Source organism: Rhineura floridana, chromosome 18 (assembly GCF_030035675.1).
Source record: "Rhineura floridana isolate rRhiFlo1 chromosome 18, rRhiFlo1.hap2, whole genome shotgun sequence".
Lineage (NCBI taxonomy): Eukaryota > Metazoa > Chordata > Lepidosauria > Squamata > Rhineuridae > Rhineura > Rhineura floridana.
In genome coordinates, this window is record NC_084497.1 from 27,624,968 (window position 1) to 27,651,882 (window position 26,915).

General features: G+C 47.7%; 1 protein-coding gene and 1 long non-coding RNA gene across 2 annotated transcripts in view; one reads left to right on the plus strand and one right to left on the minus strand.

Moving 5' to 3' along the window:
• The window catches only part of LOC133372562 (uncharacterized), a 54,285-nt gene extending 42,174 nt beyond the window's left edge, over nt 1-12,111 (minus strand). Inside the window, exon 1 of the long non-coding RNA XR_009759504.1 lies at nt 11,914-12,111. This is a non-coding gene — a long non-coding RNA (uncharacterized LOC133372562). The remainder of the gene's footprint in view (nt 1-11,913) is intronic.
• TP73 (tumor protein p73) overlaps nt 5,271-26,915 on the plus strand; it is a 43,773-nt gene continuing 22,128 nt past the window's right edge. Inside the window, exon 1 of the mRNA XM_061601344.1 lies at nt 5,271-5,634. Within this exon, the coding sequence (XP_061457328.1) occupies nt 5,305-5,634 (330 nt within the window). The 5' untranslated portion in view covers nt 5,271-5,304. The remainder of the gene's footprint in view (nt 5,635-26,915) is intronic.

Genomic DNA, 26,915 nt, shown 5'->3' on the forward strand with positions numbered 1-26,915 from the left:
AGTTTGTGTTTAAAAGGCGAATCTATCAAATTCACACTTTCTGGCACAGTATGAGAGCCGAAACATAGCCATCCTTGGAAATTCTCACTTATCTGAATTTTGCAACGCAGTTCTCCAACCAACGTTAACAAAAATGCATATATTAGGAGACAGTGAGTATAAAATAAATATATTTGTGAAAACAACATACAAAATGCATTCCATTAGGAGATATTACTTGCAAAAACTGTGTATGTTAGTCAAAACTGCATACAGAAATGAGCTTAGGAGAAATTTGCACTAAGATGCTGAAGACTTTTCATGACAATTTTTTTTTTAAAAAAAATACAAATTTCTGCAGAAATGTAGAGAACTAAATTTAAGGTTGGGAAAATGAGAAACAGAGAACCAAAAATGACAGATCCTTCCATCATTCCCTAGTCAGAGTAGACCTATTGAAATGTATATACATGATTTAGGTTAATGACCTCAGTCGGTGTACTTTGAGCAAGACTAGCGTATGGTCACAAAAGGCCTAAATCCTCTGAATAGAAGGTGGCATATGTGTTTTAAAATTGTTGTGTTTATAAGTTATATCCCTTATGAGCAGGACAGATATATAACAACACTGGATTGATAGTTGATTCTTATATACGCTACCATGGAATTTGTGTTTTAGATGAAGGCACTGTTCAGAAATCTGCAAAGAAATAAATGTCAGCATTGTCTACCACAGAAGGGGACAATGTCAGGCCCACGGGCCAAATATGGCCCTCTAGCCCTCTGTACCTGGCCCCTGGCACTCTCCCCAAGTTGCTCTCCTCACTGGCCCTGCTGCACACCCTGTTTAAGTTCTCAGCTCCCCCCCGTCCAGAATTCTCTCCATCACTTTCGTTTTGTTAGATCTATTAAAAGCTTAACCAATCAGTTCTTGTGCCCCGCATTTCATTTGCATGCACTGGCGGCCAGTGTCCATTGGGACTGGTAGGGTGGAAGGCAGAGAGGCCAACAGCAGGTGGAGCCAGAGCCAGTCACAGGCAGAGCCAACTCGTTCTAGTTCCATCTTTCACCCTCCTGAGGTCAACAAGGGCAATATTGAGACCAAGGAGAAGGAAGCTGTGGATGTAAGTAAGGAGGCAGGCAGACCAAGGCTGGTGGGGCAATGGCCCATTTGCCCCAACAGGCCAGCCTCCATTGACATCAAGGCTCTGATTGCTTTAGGTTCCAAGTCAGAAGCCCAGAGCATGAATACAGGTAACAGCCAATACTTGGTCTTGGATGCATCAAGGTCTGCCTAGCTCCTGGCCACACTGAAAAATGGATATGGCCTGCCTTCAAGTTGATCCCAAATTATGCCTGCCATATGCATAGGGTGTTCATGGTAAGCAGTATTCAGAGAGGGTTTACCATTGCCTCCCTCTGAGGCTAGTCCTCCCCAGCTGGCTAGGGCCTGCTCAGCTTGCCACAGCTGCACAAGCCAGCCCCTTCCTTGTCCGCAACTGCCAGCTGGGGGGCAACTGGGCTCCTTGGGACTATGCAGCTTGCCCACGGCTGCACAGGTGGCAGGGCACGTCACCCCTGAGCCACTCACTGTGGGGTGATCTTTAGCTGGCCCTTGACACCCAGGAGACACGAGCAGGGATTTGAACTCACAGACTCTGGACTCCCAGCCAGGTTCTCCTCCCCACTGTGCTATACCAGCTGGCCACATTATCTGGGCCATAAATCTCATAATGAGATGAGCAGGATGGGTCAGTAGTCATTCTGTGCTCATTTCCAGGCACATGTGATGTGCAAGGTAAGACCTCAGTTTTTCTAGTGCCTGGTTCTTTCCACCAGGGAAACAAACACCCACTGGTAGGTGTCCCTGTGGGGTCTGTAGCTTCACAGACCCAGCAATATCTTGAGATAATCTGCACAAGGTGGCCAAGTTAAGCATGACTAGGCAACACAGTCACCCAGGGAATGGAATATCTCCTGTGTCCTTTGTAAACATGCCAGGGACCCCAAACTGGTGGGAAGTAGAGGGCAGCTCCTGCTTCCCACATGAGCAGAAGTCAACTGGTACAACATCCGAGGCTGTTGCTGGACCAGGATAGCTTAACCGCAGCATTGGTAACTAGATTGTTCTGTCTTCAAGTCGATTCCGACTTATGGCGACCCTATGAATAAGGTTTTCATAGTAAGCTGTATTCAGAGGGGGTTTACCTTTGCCTCCCTCTGAGGCAAGTCCTCCCCAGCTGGCTAGAGCCTGCTCAGCTTGCCACAGCTGCACAAGCCGGCCCCTTCCTTGTCCGCAACGGCCAGCTGGGGGGCAACTGGGCTCCTTGGGACTCTGCAGCTTGCCCATGGCAAGTTAAAAATCACATCAGTTAAAAATGCACTCAAAGAACCACCAGCAAAAAATGCAGCCGCTAACATCACATCCACAGGAAATCAATAACAAGAGTACCCTTTTTAAAAAGAGCCGTTCATCAACAAACATGGAGATGGGACCCCTCCTGTAAGGATTCTGAGTGCCACCGAGCCAGCCTGCTCTTGGAAAAAACAATGTGGTAGGACCAGATCTTATCCTTCCCTGGACCCAAACACAGATACAATCAGGCTCCCCCCCCCAGTTTGGTTGGGAGAAATTACTTCCAGGGAGGACTCATTCCTGCCACGCTAGCCACTTCTGAAGTGATGCTGGCTAGTGATGTCAAAGTGGATTGGACCTCTGGTGTGGACATCGGGCATAGGGTGAGGGAAATCTGCTAGCTTGTTCTGGGGTGGAGGATCTACATGTGAAGGCTTGCCTCTGGCAAGACCGAAAGGAACTTTGTTCAAACATGTTTGTAGGCTGCCTTGAAGACCTCAGAGGTGGGAGAGTTAAAATAAATAAAATGAATTGGGAGGAGGGCTTGCAACTCAGCAATGGGGCATGTGCTTTGTATACTTTATCCCTCCATGTGGCAGCTGGTGCCCATTGGGACTGGTAGGGTGGAAGGCAGGGAGGTCAACAGTAGGTGGCACCAGAGCTGGGCTGTATGCAGAGTTTTAAGCCACTCCAAGGGTTGTAATGGGGATGAATGTGGTGTCTGCCAGCATGTGCGTGCATGTGTGAGACAGAACTACATGGGTAGGTTTGTGTGCTGTAAGTGCAGGGACTGGCAGGCGGTCTTTGGAGGGCTGACCATTCTTAAATGCACCCTTCATGAAGAAGAAAAAAAGGTTAGCCGCTCTGGGATTCCAGTGTACAGTTCTGGTCGCCTGACCTCAGAAAGGATATTGTAGAAATGGAAAATGCTGAAAATCAGAAGTGACACAACAGAAGTGTATACAATTGTGTGTGGTATTGGAGAAAGTGGGCAGAGAAAGGTTTCCCTCATAATACTATAGCTTGTGGACATCCAATCAAGGTAGCGTGGAGAAGTGGACAATGTCAGGCCCACGGGCCAAATATGGCCCTCTAGCCCTCTCTATATGGCCCCTGGCGCTCTTCCCAATTCACACTCCTCATTGGCCCCGATTCACACCCTGCTTAAGTTCTCAGCCCCCCCGAATTCTCTCCATCAAGCAATTTCTCCCAATATAATGCTTTTTTTTTGTATGCTGCCTTTATTAACATTCATTTTTATAGACACTTTCCCCTAATTTATGCATTTTTGTAAATACCTGGCTGGAAAACTCCATTGCAAAATCTGATTTAGGTGCAAATTTCAAAGGAAGGCTGTGTTTCGGTTCCCATATTGTTTCAGAAAGTGAGAATTTGATAAATTCGGCTTTAAATGTGAACGGAATCAAATTTCTCCCCTCTCCAGAGGTCATCCTCCGTGGCCAAGTGTAGCGTACCCTTTGGAGTTGCTTTTGACTCTTGTGGCATTTTCAGAACACTGTGAACAAAACGAACTACCAGCCTTGCCTGTTCTAGTTGGAGAGTTTTAAGGGGAATTAAACGAATTCACAGTGGATAGGTCTATAAATGACTGGTAGTCAAAATGGGCATATGCCACTTCCTACTTTGCAAAGGGTAGTCTCTCTTGGATGGGCTACCTAGTTCAAACCTGGTTTAAAGATAAGGAGCCCAGAGATTGGCACTGGCTGCTGATTTCTTACTAGGCTCACTTCAAGGTGTTATTAATGTGTGTAATGCCCTTAACAGCTTGAGAGATCATCTTAATCCCGCATGACCACTTTGATCGGTGTAACTGGCACAGTTGCAAGTGCCGTGTAATACTCGTTCTGCACATGTAAGAAATCAATCTTTGGAACTCCCTGCCTATTGACATCAGGCAGATGCCTTCACTGTACATCACAGTCCATCACCTGCTTAAAACATCTTTGTTCAGGCAAGCCTATCCAGAGACATAGATGGTAACATATGTTTTAATCCCCCTGTTTAGGTTAATGGGCAATTTTAATTATATTTCGAATATCTATTTTTAACTTTTTTAAACATTGTTTGCAAATGGTGTAGATGTTCTATTTACAATTAAGCAGCATATAAGTTTGGTTAAATAGATACACCTTAAAGAAAGGAGAGCAACAAGGGCCTTGCAGTTGCCCATCAACATTTAGCACCTGGCCAGCAGACACACAGGTCACAACTTTCTTCATTATGGTGAGATGTATTTTTTTTTTAAAAAAGTATTTTCTAAATTTACATCTATACCAGGGAAGCCAACATGGTGCCCTCCAGATCTTGCTGGACTACAACTCCCAGCAGCACCACAATGATCAGGGATGATGGGAGTTGTAGTCCAGCAACATCTGGAGGGCACCATGTTGGCTACCTCTTGTGCAAGTGGAAATCCTTGCACAGATGGGATGCTTCCTTAGCACTACCTTGGATACAACCCTTAAGATTGGAAAAATTAGAGGAACAGAAATTGACAGATTCTCCCTCTCCCCACAGCTGCATCTGCCAAGCGGGAGCTTGTTCATGAGGGCCAGCCGCTTGCACAAATGTTTTAGCTTCATTTTCAAACCGGGCAGTGCCCAAATCACAAAACCTTTTGCATTTTCCAAAAACGCAACGGTTCTGTCTTTGCAAAAACACACTAGAGAGAAAAAAGTAGGCTGGTTCCATTTGTGGCGTCTCCATCCTAGATCAAGCAGAGGAGCAAGGTCAGTCTTGTCCAAAAATGAGGATCCTTTTTTTAAAAAAAACACGCACACACAAGTGGTGACTTGTTTGGAGGTGGGGGTGTGTGAAGATAAGAGACCGAGCCACAAAACCCCACACTGCTTCTTCTCTCAAGCAAGGCTGCCCCTTTAAAGACGCCTGTAACAAGACTCCTAGAGAAGTTTTTTTTTTGCAAAGAAAAAGAGCAAGTTGAGGTTTCCATGTGTTTAAACTGGCAGTCTTATTCCTCTCCATCTCTTCCTCCTCCCCCCATCTCTCTCCTCCCCCCAATTCCTTTCCTCCAGTCCCAGTTTAATTTGCTAAACAACAGCATGGATCAGAGCACTGACAGCCGGGCCACCTCCTCCAGCCCTTACAGCTCCGAGCACGCCTCCAATGTCCCGACACTCTCCCCTTACTCCCAGCCGAGCTCCACCTTCGACACCATGTCCCCTGCGCCTGTCATCCCATCCAACACCGATTACCCGGGCCCGCATCGCTTTGAGGTGACCTTCCAGCAATCGAGCACGGCTAAATCTGCAACCTGGACGGTAAGTGGCATGATTTTTTAAAAAAAAAAAAACTTTTCAGCTCTTTGCGGAAGCACTGTAGCTTAGTGGTACAGCTTCTGCATGCAAGGCACGGGTTTAATCCCTGGAAGAATCCGTGCCTCAAGCCCTGGAGAGCCACTGCCAGTCAGAGTAGACAATACTGAGCTAGATGGACCACTGGTCCAACTCAGTATAAGGCAGCTGCTGATGTACTTCAGGAGGGATTTTGCCAGCTGGGAATCTGTCCAAAGGCTCATTCCTCAATAGGTCGATGACCTTATATACTAGGGAACGTAGACAGCTCTCTTCTACCATATCAGAACCACTGGTCCATCTAGCGCGGTCTTTTCCACATTGACTGACAGCAGCTCTCCAGGGTTCTAGATCTCCCTGGTGATGCCAACAATTAAACCCGAGAGCTTTTCCAAGCAAAGCATGCGCTCTACGCACTGAATGATGGCCTTTTCCCAAACCTGTATTTGTTCGTAAATTGCCAGGGTGACTTTTTGAGACGTGTCAATGCGTCTTCCAAATCTCTTGCCTTAATTGCTTTCAGAGCAAGTTTGGGAGGCGGGCCATTGGTATGCCCATTTTATAGAACTCTCTCTCTCTCTAAGGCAATTCCCAAATTCCATCCCAACACAGAGAATGGAGGGCATGGTTGGGCAGATACCATTTCCTATTCATTTGCTACACTTCTATCTGACCATTCTCCCACTGCTTCAGCAAAGTGGCTGCACCATACCCCTTTGGACCAGAAATACCCAAATGTGGTACTCTCCAGACTCGGTTGGACTACAGTTCCCATCATCCCCCACCACTGACCTTGCCAGTTGGGGCTGATGGAGAGTTGCAGTCCAACAACATCTGGAGGACACCATGTTGGTTAGACCATGCCCATGAAACTGGCTTCGTTCCAGGTGTCACCCATTAGAAACATAGCAAGCTGCCTTCTACTAGTTCAGCTCATTGGTCCATCTAGCTTAGTATTGTTCACACTGACTGGCAGTGGCTCCCAACCCTATCTGGAGATGTCGGGGATCAAACCTGCATGCAAACCAGATGCTCTAGCACTGAGCTACTGCCATTCCCTGGGTTCTATAAGACAAAATGAACAAGCCACTCTCTGGAATATGTTTGAGAGGGAACACCACCCACTATTCGGGGATCATTACAGTTAAAGGGCAGGTTTAGGAAGCCCCTATCTCCAGCGGTGTCCCTATGTGCACCCGGTGCTTTCCCCTAAGTGAATGGCCACCACACACAGGATACACAGGGATGCATTGCTGCATCCTGTTCCTGCAGCTCGAACATGACATCTGTCAGTCGCGAGGGGGGAGGAATTCAGTTCAGTTCACGCTGAAAGGCAAACCTGCCTCACCTGCACTGTCCAAAACAATACGCAAAGCAAAAAGATACAGCCATCCTCGGAAGTTGGCACTTCTCTGAATATTGTAATGCAATGAATGTTCTCCAGCACAAAAAACAACACATATTCTAGAGTAAAGCGTGCAAAAAAAAAGCATCTATTTGTGAGTGTGAATTTGTGAATCTGTGCATGATATCATGTGTGTATATATATATATATATTAGGCAAAAATTAGGCAAAATTGCATACAGAAAAAGTGTATCGTTAGGAGAAATTTACACTAGAAATCTGATGAATTTTCATAAAAATCACAGTGTGGAGATGTGCAGAGCTGTAAGACTGGAAAAAGGAGGAAGTGAGGGGAACCAAAGAGGACAGATTCACCCGTCCCTGTCTCTCAGGATAATGAGCGGTGGCTGGGCGGATTGATCCAGAGTAGCACAAGGGGCAGACAGGAGACTAACATTTGTCAAGAGCACCCCAACACTTCTCTGCCTTCAAAGGAAAGAGTTGTTTATCTGGGTACCAAAGAGAACACATTCTTGTTAGAAGCCCCAGGTCAAGCACAGCCTTTCCCAGCACGGTGCCACCCAGAAGTAGTTGAATTGCAATCCAGCGGCTCCATGTCAGCAGGGCAGTGGAATCCGCTCTGGGTTGTAGTCTGAATTTTCAAAGAGCTGTCCAAAGTGCTGACCAGATTCCACAGCCCCACTGACATGGAGCCACTGGCCACCGCTGATTACAACTTCCATCATCCCTGACCATTTTGCCTACGGCTGATGGAAGTTTTGGTCCACAACATCTATGGGGAACCAGGTTGGCAAATGCTGGTCTAATATTGTGCAATGGCGTCACTCTGTGGTTAGCCTCCGCTGTGGTTTAAACTGCTCTGTTGTCCGAGGAGGCATTTAATGATTTTTTAAAACCACGCATTATATGGTTGTACCTTGCCCAGGTATCCATACAGATTGTTTCATGTTGAGATTTCATGGAAATATCTGCAAGCTTTTCATTACAATGTACTGGAAGTTTCTAATTTTAATAACAATCATGACAAAGACTGGTTCTCTGCTGAACAAGGGGGCAGGACTGGGTTAAATGGATTTAAGTTACAAGAGGGTACCATAACGAACAGCCTGCTGGATCAGACCATCTAGTTCAGCCTGCTGTTCTCACAGTGGCCAGTCGGAAGCCTCTGGGAAGCCCACAAGGACCTGAGCACCACACCACTCTCCCCTCCTGCAGTTCCCAGCAACTGGTATTCAGAAGCATACTCTCTCCAAATATGGTGGCAGAGCATAGCCATCATGGCTAGTAGCCACTGGTAGCCTTATCCTCCAGACTCTTTGTCTAATCCTCTTTAAAGCCATCCAAGTTAGTGGTCATCATTGACTACATTCACACCAGTCATGGTTTCCCCCAAAGAATCTTGGGAAGTGTCATTTTGAAAGGTGCTGAAAGGAGAGCCCTATTCTCCTCATATAGCTACAGTTCTTCAAGTGGTTTACCAATCAATCCCTCTTCCCAGGGGACTCTGGGAATTGTAGCTCTGTGTGGGGAATAGGGGTCTCCTAACAACTTTCAACTCCTAACAACCACTCTCAGCACCCTCCACAAACTCCACTTCCCAGGCACCTCTGGGGAAACCATCACTGTTTAAAAGTGGAATAAATGTATTGGGTGAATGTGGTCATTGCCTCCTATGTGAGTGAACTCCATAGTTTCACTATGTGCTGTTTGAAGAAGTCCTCTCTTTCGTCTCTCCTGAATCTTCAGTTTCATTAGAGGTCTACGAGTTCTAGAGTTACGAGAGAGGGAGAAAAACTTTTCTCTATTCATTTGCTCCATGCAATGCGTAATTTCATGCACTTCTATCATGTCACCTCTTATTTATTTATTTATTTATTTCCCGCCCTTCCTCCCAGCAGGAGCCCAGGGCAGCAAACAAAAGCACTAAAAACTTTAAAACATAAAAAAACTTTAGAACACATTAAAACAAAAGATCTTTAAAAACGTTCCTTAAAAAAAGCTTTCAAAACATTGTCTAAGATTAAAATTATTTTTAAAAAAGAAGGCTTAAGAACGTATTAAAAAGCAATTCCAACACAGACGCAGACTGGGACAGGTCTCCACTTAAAAGGCTTGTTGAAAGAGGAAGGTCTTCAATAGGTGCCGAAAAAATAACAGAGATGGTGCCTGCCTAATATTTACGGGGAGGGAATTCCACAGGGCAGGTGCCGCCACACTAAAGGTCCGTTTCCTATGTTGTGCAGAATGGACCTTACTTGCCTTTTCTCTAAACTCAAGAACTCCAAATGCTACAACCTTTCCTCACAGGGGAGGAGCTCCATCCCTTTGATCATTAAGAATATTAGGTAAGGATGGGCGGGGGGGAGTTAGATTCAGTTCACATTTAAAGGCAAATCTATCCAACTGGCACGTTCTGAAGCAAGAAGAGACCAGAAACACAGCCTTCCTTTGGCATTGACACATCTCCCAATTTCGCAATGCAGCTCTCCAGCCAAATGATGTGTGCAAAAATGCATATGCTAGGGGGAAGTGTGCGTAGAAAGGTATACATTAGTGAACACAACACACAAAAAGGCATTATATTAGGGGCAATGGGGTAGGAGAATGCATACGTTAGGAGAAACAGATGCAAAAAGAGGCCGATAAATTGTCATGAGGACTTGTAAAAAAACAAAAGAGTAGAAACCAAGAATTGACATAGGAACATGCCTTATTGTGAGTCAGGCCATTGATCTAGCTCAGTATTGTCTGCACTGACTGGCAGCGGCTCTCCAGGGTTTCAGACGGGGACATTTGCGCTACCTGGAGATGCCGGGGATTGAACCTGGGACCTTCTGCATGCAAAGCAGATGCTCTGCCACCGAGCAACGGCCCTTCCCATCTAGGATTCATCCACCCCTAGTAGCAGCAGAAACTTAAAAGTTAAGAGGAGTTTGGCAATGAAACCAATTATCTGGGGAGGGGGATAGTCTTTGCCCTGCTGGAGGTCTTAAATCAGGGATGGGGAACCTCAGACCCGGAGGCCAAATGCAGACCAGTCACACTCCAGCAGACACCCTGAATGGCTAGGATCCTAGTCCAAGGAGATGCAAGTCTCATGCCCGGAACACTCACCAAGAAGAGCTAAGATAATAGTGGAGCAGCGTCCAATGCAAGGCAAGCCCAGGGTCTCAGCCCAGCTCCAAACCGCAACTGAGAGTTAAGGGCAAAATATAGTCCAAGATCAATACCGGAGGGAAGCACAGCAGGGAGACTACATCTAGGTTCAAGGCGCCAGACAGCTGTGTTGCGTCTGGCAACTGGAAGGCTCAAAAACAGGGATGAAGGACCTGCATCCTTCCAGATGTTGCTGGACCAACTCCCACTAACCCCAGACAGCCTGACCAACGGTGAGGTATGATGACAGTTGCGGCCTGCAACACCAGAAAGGCCACAGGTTGCCCATCTCTGCTCAGAAGAAAGAGCTTATCCACTCTGACCTCCAATGCCACACTCTAAGCACAGCTGCTGGTGATGAAAGTATTTTGCCTGTTCTTGAGAAGATCCCCAATTCTCAAGTTGCACGCCATCTCTGGGTCTGCAGATTCCTGCTGCAGGTCTGTTGCATCCTTCAGGACAGACAAAATAAAGTACGCCTTCACACAGTGCATCGCTAAACTGCGGAATTTACCCCCAGAAGAGGCAATGATGGCTCTAAAAGACGATTAGACAAATTCATGGAGGGTAAGGCTATCACTGGCAACTAATCCTGATGGATATGTTCTACCCTCCACTGTCAAAAGTAGCATGCCTCTAAATGTCAGTTGCTGGGAATCACGAATGGGGAGAGCTGCCGTTGCACTCAGGTCTTGCATCCCATGGGCACGTGTTTGACCTCGCTGGCCTCTGTGAGAACAGGATGCTGGACTAGATGGGCCTCTGGCCTGATCCAGGAGGCTCTTCCTATGTTCTTAGGTTTCCAGAGAGGATCTGTTGGCCTAGTACTGTGCCTTCTGAAGCCATAGCAAGGGCCAGCCCAAGACTTTTTGCTTCCTGAGAGAAAGGAGAAGATGGCACCTGGTCCCCTCATTCCATGTACAAGATCTGACTGGGTAAGCAGTTGAATCTTATTTCTGACAACTGGACAGCATCCTCCACTGCACTGGATGGCAGCAGCCCAGCTTGGAGAAATCAGGGCAGACTATGTGTGGTACATACAGATCTCTCCTCCAAGACATCACTGCCTTTCCCTTCTCCCCTTGTTGTCCAAGGCAGCTGCCTCAATCTACCTAATGATAGGGCCAGCTCTGGCTGTAGGCAGCTGCCCAACAGGAAGTTGAAGAGGGGCAGGAATGCAAAGCCAAGGAACCAATCACAGAGTCAGAACCAAAGAACCAGTCGGACCTCAGAGCTAGGGAAGAAGAAGAGCCAAGGAGCCAACCAGGTGTCAGAGTTAAGGAAGAAGCAGAAATCTGCTCCAAGGAGCAATCGAGGATGGACAAAGCAAGTCAAAAACTGGTTGCCTAGGCAAGGCTTAACAGGAACAGGAAACTAAGGTGGTCAGTTACACAGCACTTCCCCTGAACAAAGAGCATCAATTTGCATAAAAAATGCCTATCCATATATATATTTAAACAGAAATACAGTAAGTATCATCACTAGGGAACAAGACTGCAACCTTTGCTACCAGGTGCTAACTGATGGACAGCTTCAGCACCCCTTCTACTCTCACTCCTGAGGGTTCTTTTTCAATCAAACCTGGACTGAATAATCCTTAAACAGAGGACATTTCCAGACAGAGGGCTCTCCTCTAGCACACCTTCAAACAAAGGACGATCGTCACACTCCAAGGGGTTAGGGTCCTAGTTACAAAAGATATAAGCCTTCACCAAAGTACTTACCAAGGAGCGCAGGGTTGCAGATGCAGCAGAGTCCAAGTCATCAAAGGGCAAGTGCAGAGTATCGGTCCAGGGCCAAACATGACACAGGGAGAAAGTCACACAACAATCCAAGGTCAATACTACAGGGAGGCCCGGCAGGGCATCTAGAACCAGCCAGTAGGGAGATGAAGACCTGTGTTTTCCCCAGCAACTGGAAGGCTCAAGAGGAAACACTCTGGCTTTCTGAAACCACACCCTAACCACACCTGCTGGCAGTAAAGGACTAGCTGGGATTGCTTACACACAAGTAGACCCCCTCACTCACAAGTAAACCAGTGACTCTGGATCCTTAGGTGCTCACTGTGTCATTGCTCTTCAGCCTGGACCTGAAGCTTTTGATGGTGCCGTTCTTGAGGATGGTGGTGGTTCCACCTCCTTTACCAGTCCCAGGGGATCTTTTTTATTATTTATTTATTTATTTCATTTATACCCCACCTCTCTTCATGCTAGAAACCCAAGGCGGCGTACATATAGTTCCCCAGCAGTCTCCCATCCAGGCACTGACCAGACCTGACCCTAGGTGCCTTCAGACCAGAGCCTGGGATCTTTGTCAGGTAGCAACACAAAGGGCCCCTCAAGGGGATCCTCAGCACTGGATTCAGGGGGCCTTGCCTGCTCCTCAAGATCCTTGATTTGTGAGGTTTTTGGTTCATCCTCCGAGGACCCCGTGGCTGGCACCGGGTCAGGACTAAGCATGAGACTGACCCATAATCCTGCTCAGCCTGCTGTCCAGGTGCCAATGGTTGACGGGCAACTCCAAGTTTCCTCCTGCTCCCCCTTTCCATCAGACTTAGACTGGAGACATCCCAGGCTATGGTCTGAAGGCACATGAGGCCAGCTCCCGGCTGAAGCTAAGCAGGGTCAGGTCTGGTGAGTACCTGGATGGGGGACTGCCTGGGAGCCGTATGTAAGCCGCCTTGGGTTTCTATCACAAAGAGAAAGGTGGGGTATAAATGTAATAAATAAATAAATAGAGGACACCTCTACCCACAAAGGACGGATCTCTAACAAACCTTCCAACAGAGGACTGACTTCTACACAAATGGCCCACCCTGCACAAAACCCTTTTATACCTCTGCCTGGCTAAGGGAGTCCAATGATTAGCCTGGGTGGGCAGAGCCAGTCCAGGGCCTGAGGGTGCTTGATGACTTGCAGCTCGGATGGGGAACCTCTGGCCTTCCAAATGTTGCTACTGGACTCCATTCCCCAATGGACAGGGATGACGGGAGCCAGAGCCCAAGAACACTGGCAGAGCCATACCACTTGCTTGGGCCCAGAGGGAGTCTGAGTTAAAATCTCTGCATCCAATGTCCGATGAAGAACAAATTAAAAGCATTATTGCATCCAAACATGTTGTTGTCTTCTCTGGATCTGGCACGGGAACTTGTGGGAGTTTATGATGAATGTCCTTAATCTGGACTTAATGCAAGAGGGGATCATTTTTTGATCCTGCTCATGTCATCAGAGAGCCTCAAACAGCCAGAGGGGGGGAAATGGCAGGGAAGCCTTCCAGGTGAGCTCAACTGAAAGCAACCATTGCAGTTGGACTGTTAGCAATTAGTGAGGCGGGGCCAGATAGCAGCTTAAGAAGAACCCTGCTAGAACACGCCAAAGGCCCACCTCGTCCAGGATCCTGTTCCTGCAGTGGACAGCCACATGGCTCTGGGAAGCTCATAAGCAAGGCATGGGTGCAACAGCCCCCTCCTCAGAAGAGCCCTGCAGGCTCTGGCCCCTGGCCCAGATCTAGTCCAGTGTCCTCTTCTGATAGTGGCCAACCAGATGCCCCAATGAGAAGCCCACAAGCAGGACCTGAGCGCAACAGCAACTCCCCCCCTTGAGATCCCCTTCGAGTGGTATACAGAGGTATGCTGCCTCTGAAATGGGAGGTCATAGATAGCCATCTTGACAAGTAGCCATTGATCATAATTCCATCTTTTCTCAGATAGAATAGTAGAGTTGGAAGGGGCCTATAAGGCCATCAAGTCCAACCCCCTGCTCATAAAGTGCCTCCAGACTACAGGGAGGATTCAAGTGCATATCTGGACATTTAGATTTGCGCCGTCAAAGTGGATCCAAATGCTCTGTCACCCTAGCACATCAAATCCACTTTAAAAAAAAAAAAAAAAGGATAGACTTTTTGTGGTTAGGAAAGCGCCAGGGAAAGGCACAGAAAAGTGTGGGACAAATGAATTATTAACAGGAGGGCATTTAAGCAGCCCACCAGCAAATCAGGATGAATGCCCTTGGCCCTGGTTTGGAAACTTCAGCTGGTGCAAAATGCGGCTGCCAGACTGCTGATGGGAGCACATGGCCGATGACATGTGACACCACTTTTAAAACATCTGCACTGGCTGCCCATCCACTACCGAGCCAGGTTCAAGGTCCTTGTATTAATTTACAAAGCCCTGAACAATTTAGGTCCAGGGTATCTTAGGGACCACCTGAACCCTTAAATCCCAGCTTGATCACTGAGATTATCTGCAGGAGTGGTGTTGGTCTCTCCCCCCCCCCCCCGATGGCGAGGCTCATTTAACATCAACATGAAATCAAGCCTTCAGTGTCACTGACCCAGTTCTCTGGCATGCTCTGCCAACAGAGGTTCGGCAGGTGCCTTCTGTTTTAACCTTTAAATGCCTGCTGAAAACCTTTCTGTTCCGCCAGGCTTATGCAGGCAATTCAGAAGATGGCTTTCTGTAATAGCTGACCTTTGTTTTTATACTGTATTTTCAGTGGCTTTTGTTGTATAGCTTTTTATTTGTGTTAAACCACTTTGAATTTTTTAAAAAATGAAATAGCAGTATACAAATATATTTATAAATAAATACATAACTGCTCAATCATATAACCTCCCTGTAAACATATTGGAACAAATGCTCAACTAAGTCCTGCCCAGAGTCGACCCACTGAAGTGAACAGACCTAAGTTAGTCATATCCATTGGGTTGTATGCCGTGCTAGTCCTGCTCGAGGTAGACCCATTGAAGTGAATGAACATGACTAACGTAGGTCCATTCATTTCAGTGGGTCTATTTGGAGTAGGATTTAGTTGGAGACAGCTCTATAGGTCTACTCTGAGTAGGACTGTCATTGGAGACAACCTCTCTCTGTAAGCGTTGGGCAAGCAAATCTGGATGAAAGCTTTATAAACACTGGTGGCTGGTGCCTATTGGGACTGCTGGGGCGGAAAGCAGGGAGCCCAAACAGTAGGTGGAGCCAGACACAATGATTGGTGCAGCCAAAGCCAATGAGAGGCAGAGCCAACTCATAGTTCTGTTCCCATCCTCCTCCCTGCTGAGTTCTACCAGGGGCAATGCTGAGACTAAGGAGCAGGAGGAAGATGACAGGATGGCCACCCCGGATGCCACTAAGAAGGGACACAGGTGAGGGGTGGCTGGGGTTGGTGGGGCAGTGCCCATTTTGCTCAAATGGACCAGCCTCCAGTGAATGCATCATCTGGAGGAGCCCAGAGAAGCAGAGCTGCTGTCTGAAAAAACTAGGCCAGTTTAACAAATAGTTTGAGCCATGAGGCAGGCTCACAGAATCACAGATTCATAGACTAGTAGAGTTGGAAGGGGCCTATAAGGCCATCGAGTCCAACCCTCTGCTCAGGGTAGAAATCCACATTAAAGCATACCCGACAGGTTCATGTGCACAGTTCTTAACAGGAACAAAGCAAAACGTATGCTGGACTGCAATTGCTCACAATCAGTTTTCTGTTCCTTTCCTCTTCTCCCTCCCTGCCCCCTTTCCCTCCATTGTCTGAATTTTGGTGAGGGACTTAGTTATTCCGCAAAGTGTAGTGGTATACTTATGGCACAAGGGGGGAGAACCTCTGGCTCACGGGCCAAATGTGGCCCACCAGGCCTCCCCATTCAGCCTGCAAGGCTGTTTTGGAGAAGCCACATACCCCCAGCCTATATCAAGTGTGGGGTGAGTAAGGGCAGGGCTTTGAAGGAACAATCAGGAGCTGGAAGTGGGCTCCTGACTGTTCCTTGGCTGGAGTTTATATTATAAACAGTGGCGGCAGCTGGTGGCTACATGTCAGTGAGGCGGTGGAATCCGCTCCAGGTTTTAGTCCAAAGAAGACCCCCTCTGTGTCCCTTGTTACACTATCCAGGCCAGAAATCAAACCTGCCTGATCAGCGCAGCATTTTTGCTGTTGCAACAGATGCACAGGAAGCTGTCACTTATGGAGTCAACCCTACGATCCGCCTAGCTCAATACCATCTGCACAGTTCCTTGAAAGTTCAGACTAAAACCCAGAGCAGATTCCACTGCCCCACTGACATGGAGCCTCCACTTACCGGCCACCACTGTTTATAAACAACATGAGCTAGACACATTCATTTCCCCGCCTTTGCCCAGAGGAGGAGACAGGGTGGGTGTTGGGGCATGCAAAGCCGGCTTCCTTGGAGCATCCGGAGCCGGATCAGTTTGGCTACGAACGCAGCTCATTCGCGTATAATGAAAATTATGCGTGGTATGGAGAAAGTGGGATGTTTTTCCTCCTTCCCTCAAAATATTGGGACTCGGGGCCATCCGATGAAGCTTGATCTTGGAAGACGCAGGATACACACAAGGAAGGATTTCGTCACACAGCACCTACTTAAAGTATGGAATTTGCTCCCACGAGAGGCAGTGAGGGCCGCCAACTTGGATGGCTTTAAAAGCGGATCAGACACATTCATGGAGGAGAAGGCTATCGATGGCTACCAGCTGCGATGGCTATGTTCTGCCTGACCACCAGTTGCTGGGAGTCGCAAATGGGGAGAGTTGCTCTTGCACTCAGGTCCTGCTCGTGGGCTTTCCATAAATGTTTGGCTGGCCACTGGGAGAACAGGATGCTGGACTAAATGGGGCACTGGCCTGATCCAGCAGACAGGCTCTTCTCATGAGCGCCTGTGCTTAGGTTCTCACAAGTCTCCTCGGCAGCATGCAAGGCACAGAGGCCAAAAGGTCTGTTTGCCCGCCAAGCTTCCTCCATGGTTTTGCGTGCGTGTTAAAGAAGGGCGACTGTGCGTACCACGGCTGCTCCTGCTGTTGCTGCAATTGGACTTGAGAAAAATACTAATTATCTATCGGTTACCAGCTGGTTGGCGTGGCAAGGGGGTGCACGGGGGAGGCCTGGCAGCTGTGATCAGCTCCCAGTTTTGACGCGTCCGGGCAGCTCCCGCAAGCAGGCAGCCTGATAGCTTTGCGCATGCTGGCAGGCTACCGACATGCTCCATCATGCCATGCATGAGAGAACCAGCTCCTCTAGCCTCCTACCCTATCTGAAAATAATTCACAAACAGGAGAGGGGAGGGGATGTTCCAAGGGTGTGGGGACTCCAGAGCTAAAGGGGAGCACACTCTGACCCATCTGTCAGCCGGGAGGAAACCAAGGGGGTCATTGGAAGGTTTGCACCCACAGCCTCTCAGGAAGAACTTCATGGCAAGGGGAAAGGCCAGCCAGGCCCCATCCATCGGCCAGAGATGGAGCAGCGGCCTTCTAGGAAGAATATAATGGCATAGGGGAGGCCAGCCAGGCCCCATCCTGGGACTAAGAGGGGGTGTCAATTCAGGGCATGCCGTTACAATCTTATTGCAAGCCCCCTTAATCAAAAGGTGGACTATAAATTTTCCAAATTGGGGTGGGGAGCTGTTTCCAACCTGAGGGCCACATTCTCTGCTGTGTAACCTTCCGAGGGCCACATGCCAGTGTTGGGAGGGGCCAGAGCTAAAAGTGAGCAGCACAACCAATGCTAATTTTACCTTTGTACAGTCAGCTAGTTGCAACACACTCCCACATGCCTCTCTCTGTCTTCCACCAAGAAAAGCAAGAGGTATTCTCAGAGGTCAGGGACACGATCCATCCTGGCAAAAAACAACCAAACAAACTCAAGGAGGGTGAAACATAGAACAAAGTCATTCTGGCTTGGGGCTGATGGGAGTTGTAGTCCAAACATCTGGAGGGCACCAACTTGCTGAAGTCTGCTCTAGGACCAGCCATGGTGGTTGGTAACCTAGCAGAATCCATCACAGTGATTCCATTTTAGGTGTGTGCAAATTCATGGGGTCGCCATACGTCAGGATTGACTTGAAGGCTGGCCATTTCCATTTTTTCAAGGCTACTAGCCATGATGGCTATGCTCTGCCACCATATTTGGAGGGAGTATGCTTCTGAATACCAGTTGCTGGGAACTGCAGGAGGGGAGAGTGGTGTGGTGCTCAGGTCCTTGTGGGCTTCCCAGAGGCTTCCGACTGGCCACTGTGAGAACAGCAGGCTGAACTAGATGGTCTGATCCAGCAGGCTCTTCATTATGGTACCCTCTTGTAACTTAAATCCATTTAACCTAGTCCTGCCCCCTTGTTCAGCAGAGAACCAGTCTTTGTCATGATCATTATTAAAATTAGAAACTTCCAGTACATTGTAATGAAAAGCTTGCAGTTATTTCCATGAAATCTCAACATGAAACAATCTATATGGATACCAGAGTAAGGTACAACCATATAATGTGTGGTTTTAAAAAATCATTAAATGCCTCCTTGGTCAACAGAGCAACAGAAACGGCTCTGCTCTGCTTCCATATTTGGAGACGGTACACTTCTGAATACCAGATGCTGGAAATTGCAGGAGGAGAGAGCGCTGTTCTGCTCAGGTCTTGCTTGTGGGCTTCCCATAGGCATTCTGGATGGCCATTGTGGGACCAGAAGTGCTGGACCATTGGCCTGATCCAGCAGGGTTCCCCTGATGTCCTTATGTCCATCTTGCCCAATGCTGGGGTTGGAGAGGTGTAGGGTCAAAAGCAAACCAACCCCACTTCTCATTGTGCAACAGTTCCACCTTCTCTGGACCGCATTATCTCCCAAGCATGTTCCCCCCTGATCTTGGGGTGGGCTGAACAAGAAAGGAGAAGGCAAGCTTTGTGGTAGGCATGTGTTCTTATCCCCCAGGATCCGTCCTAACAGATTTGGCCAAGCTGGTTAACGGTATTTGCGGTTTGCAAGATCCGACATGCCAAAGGGAAATGACAGACACATTATTATCACCTCTCCAAGGCTATCTGCCCAAACCTGCCCGAACCACGGAAGGGGGTCCTGCAGCTGCTTGCTCGGGGAACGCAGGGAAATTAGCAGCCCGAGGTGCAATTTTTCCCCTTCCCCCCCCTTGTCTAATTCCCTCTTTCTAGGGTAGCTGTTTTCTTGGGATCCATTGACTGCCGCAGCCCCCAAACATGTCTGGGAGAGAACTCTAATGAGGAGAGTGGGAAGTCAAGAAGCAAACCAGAAGAAAGGATTGGGGGGGGGAAGTAAGGGTGTGGTCGAGGGAGATGGGATGAGTGGGAAACCATAGAAATGGTTTGGATCATTTCCTTTGAGCAAGGAGGAAGAGGGGCCCCTCCCTGTGCCATTCAAGTCTAGACACTTCTGCGTCAAAAGCTGATGATAAACGAGATCTTATCGGTTGGGATTCTGTCGAGGCACATCCAGCTAGCGGTTCCGGACACAGAGAGAGGGAAGGAGATGTTTCTTTGCAGGGATGTTACATAGCAAGGCATGGTGAGCCCTGAGCTCTCCAAATGCGAAGGAGAAACACTGGTTGCCTTCTCTCTCTCTCTCTCTCTCTCTCTCTCTTTCATTTTCTTTTCCATAATGGATAGGAAGAGGGCATTCTTGCTCGGAGGCAGCCGGAAGGGATTTTGAGCAGGACAGGACAGGAGGCAAACAGATCTGATCAGGCAAACTGGGGATGAACCATAACTCAGTGGTGGAGTGCAATGCTCCAGGTTCAATCCCCGACATCTCCAGGTAGGCCTGGGGGAGACTCCGCCCAGAAACCCCAGAGAGCTGCTGCCAGCCAGTGTTGATAATCCTGAGCTTGACAGACTGATGGTCTGGCTAAGAATACAGCAGCTTCCTAAGTTCCTGAAATGGCTCTTCATTTGGAACCGTGGGACTGGAATCTTTACTTTTAAGTGAATGGGCCACAGCTCAGTGGCAGAGCATCTGCCTGGAATGCAAAAGGACCCAGTGTCAATCCCCAGCAGCATCTCCAGATAGGACTGGACATGTCCCCTATTTAATTGTGGAGAGCTGCTGCCAGTCAGTGTGGGCAATACTGAGCTAGATGGACCCAGTGGTTTGACTCGGTATAAGATCATAGAATCGTAGAGTGGGATGCGGCCATGAAGTCCAACTCCCTGCACAATGCAGGAATCCAAATCAAAGCATTCCCGACAGATGGCTGTCCAGCTGCCTCTTGAAGGCCTCCAGTGTTGGAGAGCCCACTACCTCTCCAGGTCATTGGTTCCATTGTCGTATGGCTCTAACAGTTAGGATGTTTTTCCTGGTGTCCAGTCAAAATCTGGCTTCCTGCAGCTTGAGCCCATTATTCCGTGTCCTGCACTCTGGGATGATTGAGAAGAAATCCCAGCCCTCCTCTGTGTGACAACCTTTCAAGTACTTGAAGAGTGCTGGCATATCTCCCCTCAGTCTTCTCTTCTCTGGGCTAAATGTGCCCAGTTCTTTGAGTCTGTCCTCACAGGGCTTTGTTTCTAGTCTTCTGATTGTCCCCATTGCCCTCCTCTGAACCCGCTCCAATTTGCTCATTAAAAGCATCCACTGTTTTGTGATAAGGCATGGGACAGATCCCAGGTTTAGTCCGAAACCCTGGAGATCCACTTCCAGTCGGCATAGCTATTCAATGTTGCTGGAACAGTTTGCTTCCTGCTTTTCCAGTCATGAGGCTTATCATTGTCATTTTCATAATTAAAATACATAATCATTATTATTTTTTATTCATTTATTAAATGCTTATCCTGCCTTTCCTCCTAGAAGGAGCCAAGGGTGAATCACAAGAGAGGAGAGTGCTGTTGCATCCAAGTCCTGCTTGGAGGATTCTGATAAGCGAAAAGAGTGCATGGAATGCTAATCCTAACCCTTTACTGCTTAGTCAAAGGCCATCACCAGTGACTCAGCCGTATAATAACTCAGTGGCACACAGTTCAAAATATGATTAAACCAAAAACTAATCTCCTAAACATACAAGTGTTTGTATTCAGTGTTAGTCCCCCTCAAAGTAGACCCATGAAAATTGACAACGCACTTAGGCCCATTAATTTAAGTGTGTCTGCTCTGAGAAACTGGACCTATGTCCAGGCTAATTCGATGAAAGTGTTCTCCAAATAGACCACTTGAAAAATTGCAGAGGGTCTGGGAGGCACACTGAATGGTTTTCCTGCCTGTTTATCAGTCATAACTCCCACTGTGAGTTACTCCCTTTCTCTCACACACAATCTCTCTGAGCATCTTCTCCATGTATTGGCTCTCCACTCCTTCCAAATGCCCCGTTGTCTCCTTTTCCCAATTTGGGGCCTTTCCCGTCAGTTCTGCAGGGGTGTAGTCATCCAGGGTCTTGGGGGGGGAAGGGGTCTTAGACCCTTTACTTTTTTGGGAGCAGGGTCCCAATGTCTTTAACATCCTGTGAGTCAATCAGCATGAAAGGGGAGTGTTTAACCACTGAGAAGAGTCTTCTAACATGCTTCCTTGCCCTTCCCTGCCGACTGGAGCCAATCTGAGTGAAAGGAGGTGAGCCAGCCACTGAGAAGACTCTTCTCAGTAGCTAACACTCTCCCCTTTCATGCTTATTGGCTCCTAGGGATGTCTGTTGTGGGAGAAGGCATTAAGAAGGATCTCATCCGTGACTCAGCAGCAAAACAAAGGGGAGGGGGCACGACTGTGACTAGGATGAAGGGACCCTGCACTTCTGAATTTGCCGCTACTCTACTGCAGTTTTAGTCCATACAGCTCAACTTTCTGGCAGACCGCTGGGTTCTATGAATGTCAGCCACCTACACGTAGCTATGCTGCTCTGCAGAGTTGCCTCTGCGGACCATTTGGATGAAGGTCACACTTTGGGAACCTTTGCTATAAACACTTTGGGAACCTTTGCTATTAAAAACATGGGATGCACTTTACTCCTACTGCTGTTACAGCTTACAAAGGGGCCAATTTTTTCTTTCATTTTAACGTCAATATTTACTACCACAAAACAAACCACTCAATAGGATCCTACAGTAGCCAGTTAGGCCCCCTTCAAGTCAAATGCATTTGTTTGTGGCAGCTCAGCAAGAGAACACCGGCTTTGCATGCAGAAGGTCCCAGGTTCATTCCCCAACGTCTTCAGGTAGGGCTTGGAATGTCCCCTGCCTGAAATCCTGGAGAGTCACTGCCAGCCAGTGTAGACAATACTGAGCTAGATGGACCAAGGGACTGACTCCGTAGAAAGCAGCCACCAATGTTCCTATGAACATAATCCATTGGACATTTTCCCCATTCCAAGTTCAATTAAAATGCATGAATGCTGTGGAAGATGTTGCTTTCGTTAGCAACAGCAAAGCTTGTAAGACTCCCATAATGGGCATCTGGTTGGCCACTGTGAGATCAGGATGCTGGACTAGGTGGCCGTTTGGCCTGATCCGGCAAGGCTCTTCTTATATTCGTATGGACTTCACTGGTTGTGATGCGCAGGGCTCCCTTAAGGTGCCATCATGGCTGCCAATGGAGGAGAAGGCTATGAGGGAGCTACTAGCCATGATGGGTATGTCCCACATCCACTGTGAGAGACAGGATGGCTCTGAATAGCAGTTGCTGGGAATCTCAAGGGAGGAGAGTGCTGTTGCATGCAGGACCTGCTTGCAGGGTTCCTATAAGTTGCCCACTTATGCTGGTCTTTGACCAAAATAAATTATTCATTCATAAGTTGCCCACTGTGAGAACAGGATGCTGGACTAGATCCCTTCGGTGTAATCCAATAGGGCTCTTCATATCTTCTTAATGCATCCTAAGAGAAGAAAGATGGAAGGAAAGCCCCTTGATTTGAAGAATCTGAGCCAATTACCTTATTACACCCTTTGCATCAAGAATAGTATGATTTTCAATCCAAGCCAAATTCATCCCTCCCCAAAAAGGGTGACCTCTAAACTACCCAAGAGATAATCTTTCCCGACGTAAGAATTAAATGCCTGCTGCATTTCCTTCATTGCTGCACCCTCCGCAATATCAGCTGTTGTTGTTTCCATTTCACTCCATTGCCCAAATACCAGGGACAGCTCCTTTGACAAATTGCCAACTCGAAGACCAAGTAACAAAAGGACAGCCGCCTAAACCTATCCGATTGTTTAAGCTTGTCAGATCTACTTTGCCTTTTACTAGAACTCCAAGATCTGCCAACCAAATGTAGAATTCAGGAACAGGCGTGCCTCTGACTACATTCTGAGAATTTTTCAGGGAGTCGTTTTGTTGCTGAACACTTGGGAGTTTGAAAGCACTGGCTGATCTGCTGGGAATCACCCAGAGATCTACCAGTAGATCCCGATCTACTATACCTTCTGCCCACCCTTCACCTAGAGGGGAACCTGAGAGAACCTAGCTCTCTGTCGCCAGCCTGTACCATGCTTATGCATCATTTTGCAAATGACAATGTAAATCACATATGAAAGCCGTCTTAGCACCCTGCCTCCCTGCACGCAAAATAGGAAATGCAAGAAATTTATTTCTTCATCGGAAGCCTTGCCCTCCTTTCACCATAAAATGGTAAGAGCAGGTTGCAGCAACGTTATTTATTTATGTGCTATTTATTTAGTATATTTGTATGCCGCTTTTCATCACCTGGTGACCTCAAAGCGGCTTCCATAGCAAGAATAATTTGTTGTTGTTGTTATGTGCCTTCAAGTCGATTTCGACTTATGGCGACCCTATGAATCAGCGACCTCCAAGAGCATCTGTCATGAACCACCCTCTTCAGATGTTGTAAGTTCAGGTCTGTAGCTTACTTTGTGGAATCCATCCATCTCTGGTTTGGCCTTCCTCTTTTTCTACTCCCTTCTGTTTTTCCCAGCATTAGTGTCTTTTCTAGTGAATCAGGTCTTCTCATGATGTGTCCAAAGTATGATAACCTCCGTTTCATCATTTTAGCTTCTATGATAGTTCTGGTTTAATTTGTTCTAACAATACAATCTCAGAAAAACAATTCAGAACATAAAAAAACTTCAGCGGTGTCAGTAAATAATACTACAAAATTTCACAAAACAGGCTCAAATCTCAAAACAATCTGGTCTGCAAAAGCTAGAGAAAACAAATATGTTTTTATCACATAGTAGAGCCCCAACATGGTATGACATAAGGGAAACCATTTAGAAACCAAGTGACCCAGGGGCCAAACGAGTCTTGAGGCCCGGGACTGAGTTTCCCTACCCATGCTCTACTGAGTAAAATGATAGCAATCACCAATCACCCCAATTCACCCCATGAACTATAAATGGCCAGCAAGCAGCCAGTAGCCCGCCCAAGATCCCGGAGAAAACGGCAACGCTTGGCACATACTGCCCAAAAGGGGAGTTGTTGTTTTCTAAGGATTTTTGAAGCCCTCGCAGGAGCTGTTGAGACTCGACAAGGTTATCCGCGGAGGTTGCGGCAGTCTCCCCCAAGGCTCTGCGCTGTTCAAGAAAGGTTTATCTCCGTGTCATAACATGGCACAACGAGACAATTTGTACCAAGCAGCTTAGCATAAAGTGCCTTCACGGTCCCAGAACTCCCCCCCCCCGTTTCCCAGGCATGTCAGGGACATGTCTGAGAATGTCGGCATGAAAAGGGATCTTTTCACGAGAGTCATCGGTGTGTTTAACACCTGGCCGGGGGAGAAAAAACACCCCCTATATCCCCTAAACCCATCCTCAAAATAACCCTGGAGGCATTGTTTCACTCCTCACTCTGGGTCATAAATGTACAGTGAAGTTTGCAGCAAACTGGGAAGAGGCTGGGGACTGTGGAATGCCCCCTTTTTCATATAAATGGATCGGGGCGGATGATGGGTCAGTTTTCCTGAGAGGACAAGTATTCAAGAGACTTACGTTGATGTCCGCAGAAACTGAAGAAATTCAGTTCGGTTTGCATCTAAAAGAGGACTGTTGCTCATTGGTAAAGCATTTGCCTTGCATGGTTCAATCCCTGCACCAGCCTGCCCCAGGCGTGCAGCTCCTGCCTGTTCCGCCTACCTCTCTCCTGTCTTCGCTGCTGTGCGTACTGCACGCGCAGGGCTGCCATCAACCAAGATGGCGGCGGACGCTTCTCTAAGGGGCTGATGCCCCCGCCACCATCTTGGTTGATGGCAAGCATGCGCGGTACACTATGTGGGAACACATGGCTGCCATCAACTAAGATGGCTGTAGAGGCACTAGCCCCTTAAAGAAGCCTCTGCCACCGTCTTGGTTGATGGCAGCCTTGTACATGCAGCGCGCGCAGCAGCGAAGATAGGAGAGAGGCAGGTGGAGCAAGTGAACAGGCAGGCGCCCTGCGATCCATGGCCCTGCGGATTGTGTAAAGGGAGCGCTACTCTCCCACCCTGAGGGGCCCTTCAGGGGCCCTCGGCCAGGGCCTGACCTGGCCGCCCTTTGGTGCCGGCCCTGCCTGCTAGCATCTCCAGATAGGTCTGGAAGAGACTCCTGCCTGAAACCCTGGAGAGCCACTGCCGGTCAGTGTGGACAATCCTGACTAGATAGACCAACGGTCTGACCCAGTGTAAGGCAGCTTCCTAAGTTCACATTCCCATGTTCCTAAGTAATTTGCACTTCCCAAAATAATATGCAATCAGAAACGTCGAATTTCACAAGTCTTTCAATTTTGCAATGCGTTTCTCCGGCCACAGTACCTCAATGCATACCCTACGGTGTCTCTCAAAATGCATACATTAGAGAAAACAACATACAAAATTGCATTGTATTAGGGACAATCGCTTGCAAATATGGGTGCGTCATGCAAAATTGCATACCAAAATGTGCATATGAAAATTCACACTAAAATGCTGATGCATCTTCATGAGCATTTTTTTTTAAAGCAAGCTGACTTGGAAATGTGGGGAACTGAATTCAAGATTGGAAAAATGGGAAACAGAGAGACACCAGAATTGACATATTTGGCCGTCAGCAACTCATAAGCTGTAAAAGCACTGGCGCAGATGAAGCACATGGTTAGGCTAGTTTTTAAAGTAGCATCAGTCCCCAAAAAGCAACAGCACACCTGCACCCCCAACAAGGCTGCTTCTTTGCAGACTAGCTCCCCAAAATGTCACTCTTCTTCTGCCTTGATTTGAGCTGCAAAACTGTTTACTTTCACCCAGACAAAGGAGGGATGTCCATCCACATGTGTTTTGGAGTAGCCACCAGGCATCAAAGGCCAGTGAGGAAGCTAGCTTCGGCTATCAAGCCATATACTACTGCAGGAATGGGAAATCTCAGGCCTGAGGGCTGAACGCAGCCCCCACGCCTCTCTCTAGCCCTTGGGACCTTCCACAGACCACACCTCTCATCTGTTGTGCTCCATGCGATCCTCGGGTGCTTTTGCCTGGCCAGAATGTGTCCTTGCACATTCAACAAGTGTACACATAATGCCTCTTGTTTGTCTGGATGGAGAGCGGAGAGGTCTCTGTGAGCGTTTGTAGAATTTTGCCTATTGTAGAGATGTAATATTTATATTCATTACTCCACCCACTTTCTTCTGGCCCCGCCCACCACTGGGGTGTGGCCCGTGGAAGGTTGCTCAGAAGGGAATGCGGCCCTTGAGTTGAAAGATGTTCCCCATCCCACAGTCTAAAAGGTGCAGATTACAAAGAGAACCTGGCTGGCTGGTTGGAACCCTGAACAAAAGGACTTAACACTGCAACATTTTGTTGCAGGCCTACTTGCCTGAAGCTTATTTTCAAGCTGTATATCCCCTTCTTTCTTGTTTGCAAACTCTGGGCAGCTAAGAAGTGTTTAATAAACCAATCCTGCAATAATAAAACATACATCATTTAATTATCCTTCTTACAACTGCCTCAATTTCATAACTGATAAAATAAAACATCATACAAATCTAGGTTCCTAAATATTTCTCTTCAGTTTCTTATCTTGTTCCATCTGCAACAGCAACTTGTGGGCCACTGTGA